The following is a 12562-nucleotide window of genomic DNA, read 5'->3' as shown; positions in this document are numbered from 1 at the left end:
GCTTTCTTATACCCTTCTAGGTTCTGTGGCTGGTCTAAGAATTAAACTGACATAGATTAATAGGAGAAAAATAATTACATATGTACACATAGGAGTCCCACAGATATATGAAACTAAGCAGCCAGATGATTGAGACTTTCATATTGTCTGGGGTTACAGAAAGGAATAGGGGTTTGGGACTGCTCAGGGGTGGTGGAGGCAAATTGTGGGAAGGCTAGAGGAGGAAATGTATAGTGAATAAAAGTTGCCTGCCTTGTTATACAGATAAGAGTCTCTCAGGTGATAAAAGTTGTCTTCAGGGATGGCCATCTTCCTGGAACAAATACCTTTACTAATGAAAATTTCCTTTATAAATGTAAATTTCCTTTATAAAAGAGGAAATTTATACTTTATTTTAGGCAGTTGAGATAAAGAGTTGGTTCTCAATTTCTTTTAGCTCAAACTGATCAGCATGCCAAAGCAACATATTTTAGAATGGAATGTTCTGAACCCCTTCATATGCATATATGTACACATTTGTTTTCAACCCAGATCAGGTAAATACAAACAATTATCTTGAAACCACACTGCTTTTAGGCAAGACAACATGAAAATAAAAAAGAAAATAGTTTTTAAAAATTCTTTATCTGTACTGTTTGTTTTCTCTTATGTTTTTTTTCCATTGATAAAAAAATGCATTTTGCATTTCAATTACTAAATCCTTGAGGATTAAGACAGATTTAAATGAAAGAGGGGCTTATGTAAATATACCACCTTTGAGTCAGAAATGAGAACAATTTTCTTTTCTGCTCAAATATCAACGCCCTGTTGAGAAGAAGATTCCCCAAAATGCTCAAGCAAGTGCTTAGAATGAAAACTCAGCCAGCACAGAGTGGAATGAAGAACTGGGAAAGCTTTATCTGGAAGGTTTTATTTCCTGGGGGGAAACTGCACCTTTGAACTTAATAGCTTAACGGGAAGTACAATCAGCAACTAAGGTAGAAATGGACTTCATTGCTTTCCTTCAACACACAGAGTACATTCGAGTCTCATCACCAATTTATTATTAAGAATTTAATTGCCCAGGTGTTAAGCATTTTCTTTTTCTTTCCTGAATTCATTTGCTGCAATTGTGAAATGATCAGTGATTATCCCCTATGTTCCTCCCTTAGATACTGATACCACCACACTGGAACGATTTCTTATTCAACACTCTTGAGCTCTAATTGATAATTCTGCATGCCCTTGGTTCACTTTTTGAAGCATGGGTACGGTGGGCCTTTTAAAATGTGTTACTTTTGATAGAAGGATAGAAGTGGGATAGTAATTTTTTTTTTTTTTTTTTTTTTTTTTTTTTTTGAGACAGAGTTTCACTCTTGTTGCCCAGGCTGGAGTGCAATGGCGCAATCTCGGCTCACCGTAATCTCTGCCTCCCAGGTTCAAGCAATTCTCCTGCCTCAGCTCCTGAGCAGCTGGGATTACAGGTATGCACCACCTCGCCTAGCTAATTTTGTATTTTTAGTAGAGACAGGGTTTCTCCATGTTGGTCAGGCTGGTCTCAAACTGCTGACCTCAAGTGATTCGCCCGCCTCACCCTCCCAAAGTGCTGGGATTACAGGCATGAGCCACTGCGCCCAGCCTGGATAATCATTTTTTGTTTTAAATGGGTTGTAAATTGTATGGTGTGAAGAGGATCTATTTCATCCTGATCCGTGTTAAAATGTAAAATTAAACAGAACCACTATCAGGTCTCCCAGGAGGACTTTATTCTGTCATCTTCTTTGTTTCTTGACCACCACTCCCTTCCTCCAATCCATGTTAGTTGGCTGGCCATTTAGGAAGCACGCAAAAATAGTGAAGGGCAGAGAAGAGTTTTAAACTGATATCAGTATGTTGGGTCATGGGTAACAGATCATCAGAGAAAATTATCCAGCTTCCTTTTAAAAGATTTTAACAGAAGGGATTTCAAGACTTGGAGTACCCAACCTTCTTTACCTTCATATATCCACATCCCTCCTACCCTTGATGACTTGATTCAATTATCATCTACTCTATAAAGCTCAATCTAAAATGAGCCTTCCTCTTCAAAGCTTTCATAGATTTTTGGTACAGCTAACTCATGTGGCCACTGGTCATGCACTTCCTTGCAGCATTGCCTCCCTTTGAACTTAACTGCTGTCATTATTTACTCTTCCTCGGTCTATGTCCTATTTCACTAGATTGTAAGCACCTGAAAAACAGGATCTACATCTTCTATTCTTTAACAGTGCCTGGCACCATGCTTTGTATCTAGGGAGATCTTTCAATAATTATTATCGATTTCAAATATTAGCACCATGCAACTGGTTCACACAAAAATACAAGGATTAGGAAGTGGCTGGCAAGATGGCCAAATAGCAACAGCTCTGGTCTGCAGCTCACAGGCAGATCAATGCAGAAGGTGGGTGATTTTTGCATTCTCAACTGAGGTACCCAGCTCATCTCATTGGGACTGGTTAGACAGTGGGTGCGGCCCATGGAGAGCAAGCCAAAGCAGAGTGGGGCATTGCTTCACCTGGGAAGTGCAAGGGGTCGGGGAACTCCCTCCCCAAGCCAAGGGAAGCTGTGAGGGACTGTGCCATGAAAAATGGTGCATTCCAGCCCAGATACTACGCTTTTCCCATAGGCTTTGCAACCCATAGACCAGGGGACCCCCTCAGGTGCCTACACCACCAGGGCCCTAGGTTTCAAACACAAAACTAGGTGGCCATTTGGGCAGACACTGAGCTAGCTGCAGGAGTTTTTTTTCCTACCCCAGTGGCACCTGGAACACCAGTGTGACAGAAGCGTTCACCCCCCTGGAAAGGGGGCTAAAGCCAGGGAGCCAACTGGTCTAGCTCAGAGGATCCCACCCCAACAGAGCCCAGCAAGCTAAGACTCATTGGCTTGAAATTCTCACTGCCAGCACAGCAGTCTGAAGTCTACCTGGGATGCTCAAGCTTGGTAGGGGGAGGGGCATCCACTATTACTGAGACTTGAGTAGACAGTTTTCCCTTCACAGTGTAAACAAAGCCTTTCGGAAGTTCGAACTGAGTAGAGCCCACTGCAGCTTGGCAAAGCCACTGTAACCGGACTGCCTCTCTAGATTCCTCCCCTCTGGGCAGGACATCCCTGAAAGAAAGGCAGCAGCCCCCGTCAGGGGCTTAGAGATAAAACTCCCATCTCCCTGGGACAGAGCACCTGGGGGAAGGGGTGGGTGTGGGCACAGCTTCAGCAGATTTAAACGTTCCTGTCTGCCAGCTCTGAAGAGAGCAGCAGATCTCCCAGCACAGTGCTTGAGCTCTGCTAAGGGACAGACTGTCTCCTCAAGTGGGTGCCTGAACCCCCTGCCTCCTGACTGGGAGACACCTCCCAGCAGGGGTCAACAGACATAAAGGAGAGCTCCAGCTGGCATCTGGCAGGTGCCCCTCTGGGACAAAGCTTCCAGAGGGAGGAACAGGCAGCAATCTTTGCTGTTCTGCAGCCACCGATACTCAGGCAAACAGACTCTGCAGTGGACCTCCAGCAAACTCCAGCAGACCTGAGCAGAGGGGAAGGAAAACTAACAAACAGAAAACAATAGCATCAACATCAACAAAAAGGACACCCACACCAAAACCCCATCCAAAGGTCACCAACATCAAAGACCAAAGGTAGATAAATCCACAAAGATGAGGAAAAACCAGCACAGAAAGGCTGAAAATTCCAGAAACCAGAACACCCCTTTTCTTCCAAAGGATCACAACTCCTCACCAGCAAGGGAACAAAACTGGATGAAAAATGAGTTTGACAAATTAACTGATGTAGACTTCAGAAGGTGGCTAATAACAAACTCCTCTGAGCTAAAGGAGCACATTCTAACCCAAGGCAAGAAAGCTAAGAACCTTGAAAAAAGGTTAGAGGAATTGCTAACTAGAATAACCAGTTTAGAGAAGAACATAAATGACATGATGGAGCTGAAAAACAGCACAAGAACTTCGTGAAGCATACACAAGTATCAATAGCCGAACTGATCAAGCAGAAGAAAGGATATCAGAGATTGAAGATCAACTTAATGAAATAAAATGTGAAGACAAGATTAGAGAATAAAGAATGAAAAGTAATGAACAAAGCCTCCAATAAATACGGGACTATGTAAAATGACTAAACTTACGTTTGATTGGTGTACCTGAAAGTGATGGAGAGGATGGAACCAAGTTGGAAAACACTCTTCAGGATATTATCCAGGAGAACTTCCCCAACGTAGCAAGGCAGGCCAACATTCAAATTCAGGAAATACAGAGAACACCACTAAGATACTCCTAAAGAGGAGCAACCCCAAGACACATAATCATCAGATTCACCAAGGTTGAAATGAAGGAAAAAATGTTAAGGGCAGCCAGAAAGAAAGGTCGGGTTACCCAAAAGGGAAGCCCATCAGACTACCAGTGGATCTGCTTGCAGAAACTCTACAAGCCAGAAGAGGCTGGGGGCCAATATTCAACATTCTTTTTTTTTTTATTATTATACTTTAAGTTTTAGGGTACATGTGCACAATGTGCAGGTTAGTTACATATGTATACATGTGCCGTACTGGTGCACTGCACCCACTAACTCGTCATCTAGCATTAGGTATATCTCCCAATGCTATCCCTCCCCCCTCCCCCCTCCCCCCACCCCCCTCCCCCCACCCCCCTCCCCCCACCCCCTCCCCCCACCCCTCAACATTCTTTTTTTTTTTTTTTTGGAAGTTGATTTTTAATGATAAAGTACAATGGAGGGAGGGCAGAGGGGCTAAGCCTAGCTGTCTGGGGTGCTGTGGTGGTGGTGGGCTGGCTACACAAACTGTTGCTGCTGCTGCTGCTTCTTGGTGGCCGCCTTGCTGGCGAGGTCCTTGGCCTTCTCTGTAGCTGCCAGTGCCGTCTCCTCTGCCTTCTCCTTGGCTTCCTTGGCTGTCTCAAGTGTTTTGGAAGGGGCCTCGCCTTGCAGCTTAGCCAAGATATATTCAAAACCCTTCATAGTCTTGGTCACGTTGCTTTTGAACTGGGCAAGACCAAATTCCTGGACAGCTCTGGAGACACCAAATAAGCTAGAGGAGACCCAGGCTTCCCGGCGGATTTCAGTCCAGCCGCTGTTGTCAGAGTTCACACAGTAAACACATCGTTCCTCCACCACCATCAGCCGGGCGTGGTTGATGTTCCAGGTGAAGGTAGTCATGGTCTGATTCTGTGGGTCCACAATAGAGTCCTCCAGGATGTACACCGAGTGAGCAACATTGGCAGGAAATAGTTGCTCAGCCCAGCGTGGCATTCTGTTGGTCTTGGTCAGGAGTCGCCGGGACAGCAGTTTCTGGTCAGGGGTCACCTCCCGGTGTACTATGTCTTCCGTCAAGACATGTTTGCTATAGGGATTCGGGTACCGCTGCCAGAAGGCGGCGAACACTTGGTCCCAGGAACTCCGGAGCACGCTCTCGCCCAGGAAATACTTCACCATCGTCCCGGCCGAAGCGGGCTCAGCACCCGCGCAGCATCAGGGAGCCTGGGAGGCACGCGGGGGCCGGGCCGGGCCAGGACTCGGCGCACACCTGCTGCCAGGCTCGTAGCTCAGTCACCACCGCACCGCGCCCAAGCAGCTGCCGCCGCCGCCATGAGTTGTCCGACCGCGCGCCACTTCCGGCGCAGCCCTGCTCAACATTCTTAAAGAAAAGAATTTTCAGCCCAGAATCTCATATCCAATCAAACTAAGCTTCATAAGTGAAAAATAAATAACGTCTTTTACAGACAAGCAAATGCTGAGAGATTTTTTCACCACCAGGCCTGCCTTACAAGAGCTCCTGAAGGAAGCACTAAATATGGAAAGGAAAAACTGGTACCTGCCACTGCAAAAACATACCAAATTGTAAAGACCATCAACACTATGAAGAAACTGCATCAATGGGCAAAATAACCAGCTAGCATCATAATGACAGGATCAAATTCACACAAAACAATATTAAACTCAAATGTAAATGGGCTAAATGCCCCAATTAAAAGACACAGACTGACAAATTGGATAGAGTCAAGACCTGTCAGTGTGCTGTATTCAGGAGACCCACCTCGCGTGTAAAGACACATACAGGCTCAAAATAAAGGGATGGAGGAATATTTACCAAGCAAATGGAAAACAGAAGAAAAAAAAAAGAAGGGATTGCATTCCTAGTCTCTGTAAAACAGACTTTAAACCAACAAAGATCAAAAAAGACAAAGAAGAACATTACATTATTGTAAAGGGATCAACACAACAAGAAGAGCTAACTATCCTAAATATACATGAACCCAATACAGGAGCACCCAGATTCATAAAGCAAGTTCTTAGAGACCTACAAAGAGACTTAGACTCCCACACAATAATAGTGGGAGTCTTTAACACCCCACTGTCAATATCAGACAGATCAACAAGACAGAAAATTAACAAGGATATTCAGGACTTGAACTCAGCTCTGGACCAAGTGGACCTAATAGACATGTTCAGAACCCTCCACCCAAAATCAACAGAATATAAATTCTCAGCACCACATTGCACTTATTCTAAAACTGACCACATATGTGGAAGTGAAACACTCCTCAGCAAATGCAAAAGAACAGAAATCATAACAAACAGTCACTCAAACCATAGTGCAATCAAATTAGAACTCAGGATTAAGAAACTCACTCAAAACTGCACAACTACATGGACACTAAACAACCTGCTCCTGAATGACTACTGGGTAAATAACGAAATTAAGGCAGAAATAAATAAGTTCTCTGAAGCCAATGAGAACAAAGACACAACGTATCAGAATCTCTGGGGCACTGCTAAAGTAGTGTTTAGAGGGAAATTTATAGCACTAAATGCCCACAGGAGAAAGTGGGAAAGATCTAAAATTGACACCCTGACATCACAATTAAAAGAACTAGAGAAGCAAGAGCAAACTAACTCAAAAGCTAGCAGAAGACAAGAAATAACTAAGATTAGAGCAGAACTGCAGATTAGAACAGACAAACCCTTCAAGGAATCAATAAATCCAGGAGCTGGTTTTTTGAAAAGATTAACAAAATAGATAGACCTCTAGCCAGACTAATACAGGAGAAAAGAGAGAAGAATCAAATAGACACAATAAAAAAAGATAAAGGGGAGATCACCACTGATCCCACAGAAATACAAACTACCATCAGAGAATACTATAAACATCTCTGTGCAAATAAACTAGAAAATCTAGAAGAAATGGGTACATTCCTGCACATATACACCCTCCCAAGACTAAACCAGGAAGAAGTCAAACCCTGAGTAGACCAATAACAAATTCTGAAATTCAGTCAGGAATTAATAGCTTACCAACCAAAAAAAGCCCAGAACCAGATGGATTCACAGCCGAATTCTACCAAAGGTACAAAGAGGAGCTGGTACCATTCCTTCTGAAACTATTCCAAACAATAGAAAAAGAGGGACGCTTCCCTAACTCATTTTATGAGGCCAGCATCATCCTGATACCAAAACCTGGCAGAGGCAACAAAAAAAGAAAATTTCATGACAATATCCCTGATGAACATTGATGTGAAAATCCTCAAAACAATACTGGCAAACCAAATCCAGCAGCACATCAAAAAGCTTATCCACCACTATCAAGTGAGCTTCATCCCTGGGACACAAGGCTGGTTCCACATATGCAAATCAATAAACGTAATCCATCACATAAACAGAACCAATGACAAAAACCACATGAATATCTCAACAGATGCAGAAAAGGCCTTTGGTAAAATGCAACACCCCTTCATGCAAAAAACTCTCAATAATCTAGGTATTGATGGAATGTATCTCAAAATAATAAGAGCTATTTATGACAAACCCATAGCCAATATCATACGGAATGGGCAAAAGCTGGAAGCATTCCCTTTCAAAACAGGCACAAGACAAGGATGCTCTCTCTCTCACCACTCCTATTCAACATATTGGAAGTTCTGGCGAGGGCAATTAGGCAAGAGAAAGAAATAAAGCGTATTCAAATAGGAAGAGAGGAAGTCAAATTGTCTCTGTTTGAAGATAACATCATTGTATATTTAGAAAACCCCATCGTCTGAGCCCAAAGTCTCCTTAAGCTGATAAGCAACTTCAGCAAACTATCAGGATACAAAATAAATGTGCAAAAATCGCAAGCATTCTTATACACGGATAATAGACAAACAGAGAGCCAAATCATGAGTGAACTCCCATTCACAATTGCCACAAAGAGAATAAAATGTCTAGGAATACAACTTACAAGGGATGTGAAGAGGGATGTGAAGGACCTCTTCAAGGAGAACTACAAACCACGCTCAAGGCAATAAAAGAACACAAACAAATGGAAAAACATTCCATGCTCATGGATAGGAAGAATCAATATCGTGAAAATGGCCATACTGCCTAAAGTAATTCATAGATTCAATGCTATCCCCATCAAGCTACCATTGACTTTCTTCACAGAATTAGAAAAAACTACTTTAAATTTCATATGGAACCAAAAAAGAGCCCATATAGCCAAGACAATCCTAAGCAAAAATAACAAAGCTGGAGGCACCATGCTACCTGACTTCAAATGATACTACAAGGCTACAGTAACCAAAACAGCATGGTACTGATACTAAAACAGATATATAGACCTATGGAACAGAACTGAGGCCTTAGAAATAAGGCCATACATCTACAACCATCTGATCTTTGACAAACCTGACAAAAACAAGCAGAGGGGAAAGGATTCCCTATTTAATAAATGGTGTTGGGAAAACTGGCTAGCCATATGCAGAAAACTGAAACTGGACCCCTTCCTTACACCTTATACAAAAATTAACTCAAGATGGATTAAAGACTTAAATGTAAGACCTAAAACCATAAAAACCCTGGAAGAAAACCTAGGCAATATCATTCAGGACATAGGCATGGGCAAAGACTTCATGACCAAAATACCAAAAGCAACGGCAACAAAAGCTAAAATTGACAAATTGAATCTAATTAAACCTAAGAGCTTCTGCACAGCAAAAGAAATTATCATTAGAGTGAACAGGCAACCTACAGAATGGGAGAAAATATCTGCAATCTATCTATCTGACAGAGGGATAATATTCAGAATCTACAAAGAACTTAAACAAATTTACAAGAAAAAATAACCCCATTAAAAAAGGATATGAACAGACACTTCTCAAAAGAAGACATTTATGCAGCCAATAAACATATTTTAAAAAGCTCATCATCACTGGTCATTAGAGAAATGCAAATCAAAACCACAATGAGATACCATCTCATACCAGTTAGAATGGCAATCATTAAAATGTCAGGAAACAACAGATGCTGGAGAGGATGTGGAGAAACAGGAACGATTTTACACTGTTGGTGGGAATGTAAATTAGTTCAACCATTGTGGCAGACATTGTTGCCATTCCTCAAGGATCTAGAACCAGAAATACAATACATCACACACTGGGGTCTGCCATGGGGTGCAAGGATAGGGGAGGGATAGCATTAGGAAAAATATCTAATGTAGATGACGGGTTGATGGGTGCAGCAAACCACCATGGCACATGTCATGCTGTGTAACAAACCTGCATGTTCTGCACATGTATCCCAGAACTTAAAGCATAATTTTAAAAAAAAAAGCCCAAGAGAATAAAATATATAAATAACAACAACAACAACAAAATCCAAGAATTAGTTAAATGACACATTTGGTGACTACTTCCATTAATAAGTAATTTTTCTGCTTTGACCTTAGTTATTTTGTTTTCTAAAACATTAATCTCAAATGCTATAATTTTTATTCTCAGTTTTCCAATAACAGGATTGCTAGAACACAACATTTAGTTGAAAAGACAAAGCTCATGTATTGTCAACCTCCCCCAAGATTGTCATGATCTGGAGTTATAATATTCAAGGAGTATTCCACTGACGATTTTTACACCCTAGTCAGTGACTAGATTAGAGAGACACAGAGATCAGAGAGACATAGAGAAACTTCTTTTCGTTCTTTAAAAATACTGAAAATCATATCTGTAATGATAAAGACAGGAGGCAGAGAAATTCTAGGCAGAAAAGGGCGGGGTCCCTTGCGAAGCTCCACTTTCAAGCCTGGAACCACAGCCCAAAGTGAGAACATGCATTCCTGTTTTACCACTCCAACGTTGCCTTTTCCAACCACCCATGGCCCGACCTGCCCCCCATCTTGTACCCATAAAAACCCTAGGCTCCACTGGTAGAGAGCAGAGAAAGGGAAAAGAGAAGGAGTAGTTGAACATTGGAGAGAAGCAGCTTAACTTCAACGGGACGGCTTGACAGTGGGACTTCGGAGCAGAGTCCCTCCAGAGACGGCCAGACTTGAAGGGAAGAATACCTTCCCGCTCCATTCCCTTTCCAGCTGAGCACCACTTCCATCGGCAATAAAATCCTCTGCATTCACCACTTCAATTTGTTCGTGGGACCTGATTTTTCCTGGACGCCGAACAAGAGTTTGGGTGCCATGTCTGCAGATGCTAAAGGCTGTCACACTGACCCTCTGCCCTCCTGGTGGAGAGCAACTGCCTGACGCAAAAACGCAGAGGGCCCACTAAGCTGTTTAACACTTGAGCCGTCCTCGGACGGCAAAACTAAAAGAGCGCACTGTAACGCACACCCTCTGGGGCTTTAAGGGTCATGGGTATCCCCAGACTGGATCCTGCCGCGAGGACTCCTGGCACCCGCCCACCTGCGTGCTCCCGGTCCTGCTAGGGGTTGAGAGCTGTGGGCTGAGAAAGCTGAGGCAGCCTTGTCGCCGAGGCCTGCAAAGGGGTCAGGGAAAATCTCCTGTTTCAGTAATGTTATATATAGTCTATATACCAGCTTTCTGCTCTACAAAATAGGATAATGGTAACTACTATTTTTCTATTTTATAGCGATAAAAAATTTTTTTCTCAACAGAAAAAAATGCTATTTTCCACTTTCAAAACAAAATGAATATCATAAAGATAATTACATTCACTCAGTGAGAGAGAATAGATATCATCTTTTTTGTATAATATCAAATATAATATAAAATATTTTGCTAATGAACATACCTTCTGACAATTCTATGTATGACTTTCTAAACAGAAACCAAAACAGAGCTATCTTAAAATAATCGATTTAAAAAGCATAAGTTTCAACTGAGGAAAAACTAAGACAGAGTGATCTTAAAATAGAGAGGTTTCAGTTTAAGATTCAAAACAGAAAATTTTGCAAGCTTCTGTTCTATGAGGAAATTCACAACTGTGAGTTTAGATACCATCTGGTTTAGGAGGCCTCAGTTTTTCCATACAAAGGACCAGCTCCCAATTTGACATCTTGGTATGTGGCCTAAGGGAGTTGGTAATAATGTCCTTTACAGCAGCTGCTCAACTTTTTAATAGACAATCACAGGGGTCTGAGAGAAGGGCACATCCTATGGCAACTGGCTTAGCAACCAATTGACCTAATGCCTGCAAAGTGCCTCCTAAGAACCCAGATCCAGGACCACAATACAGAAAACCAACTTGGAGCTGGAATGGGCTTCACAGTTACCTAGTCTAGTGGTCCCACACTTGGACTCAACAATGAGTTTCCAAAACAAAACAACAACCACCCAACAAAACAAAAAGTTTCACAGGGCTTTAGCTTCTAGAAAGGTAGAGTAGGCATTCTTTCATCTATTATTTCCTCTAAGTATAACTAAAGGAGTAACATGGTGGTGAGTTCTCTGGGCTTTATTTTTACCTTGTATAGATCCCAGAAGCCAGCAAAGTGGAAACACCAACAGGCACAGACAAACAAAGAAAAAAGCCCATCATAAGTCTGCTCTCTCTAGCCAAAGGAGCAGGAAAGGGGGCAGCTTTGCAACAGAAAAAACTTCTAGGCAATAATTGCTCTACACCACAGAAAAGAACTGTAACCCCATCTTAGCTACACCAGCAAATGCCAAATGGGGAGCCCAAAGTTCCCCTCAGGCCGTGCTGTAAAAAGGCATCATAACCCCACCACTGGGGAAGTATCAGAGAAGGCCAAGTAGAATTCTATGACTTTCATCCCACTAGGAAATTTGAGAAATTTTACGGTATCAGTGGAGACTACATGGGAAGTCTGGACTTCCACCGTACTCGGTATTAGTGAGGCACTCCTCTCCCACCTACATGCTGTGTGGTATCAGAGGAGAGCTAGTGGACAGTAAGGACTTATATCAGCAAAGAAAGCCACCTCCCTCCTGGTGGCAGTGGAGGCCATGCGGGAAGCAATGATGACACACTCCTACCCCTTTCAGTCAGGAAGTATCAGTAAAGGCTTAGTGGAGAGTTGGAACTTCCACTCCCACCCAGCAGTAACAAGGAGCCCTCAACCCCACTTGGGTATCAGTGGAGGTTGAGGGAGGGACCTAAATGTCTACCCTCAGCTGGCAATAAAGCGGTGGTGCCCCCACCCTTCCTGCTGTAGCACTGTCAGGGAAAGCCATGTAAAACAAAACATGTAACTAAGGTCTGGAGTTTCATAATGTAATACTCAAAATGTCCAGATTTCCATTGAAAATTACTTGTCACACCATGAACTAAAAAATTTCAAA

At 42.6% G+C, this 12562-nt stretch overlaps 2 protein-coding genes across 2 annotated transcripts in view; both read right to left on the bottom strand.

The window, feature by feature from the left end:
- WDPCP (WD repeat containing planar cell polarity effector) overlaps nucleotides 1–12562 on the bottom strand; it is a 730102-nt gene that overhangs the window by 510687 nt on the left and 206853 nt on the right. The gene's annotated exons all lie outside the window — the stretch shown is intronic.
- On the bottom strand, nucleotides 4704–6484 carry LOC100978670 (PRELI domain-containing protein 1, mitochondrial-like). Its single transcript, XM_034952430.3, has one exon. The coding sequence runs from the start codon at nucleotides 5467–5469 to the stop codon at nucleotides 4813–4815; it is 657 nt and encodes a 218-aa protein (XP_034808321.1). The 5' UTR covers nucleotides 5470–6484; the 3' UTR covers nucleotides 4704–4812.

The sequence above is a fragment of the Pan paniscus genome, chromosome 12 (assembly GCF_029289425.2).
Source record: "Pan paniscus chromosome 12, NHGRI_mPanPan1-v2.0_pri, whole genome shotgun sequence".
Lineage (NCBI taxonomy): Eukaryota > Metazoa > Chordata > Mammalia > Primates > Hominidae > Pan > Pan paniscus.
Note: the sequence above shows the minus strand (reverse complement) of the source record. Positions and strands in the feature narration are given on the sequence as shown.

Excerpts from the sequence above, each read along its gene's own strand:
- LOC100978670 (XM_034952430.3), bottom strand. The coding sequence starts at position 5,469 with ATGGTGAAGTATTTCCTGGGCGAGAGCGTGCTCCGGAGTTCCTGGGAC.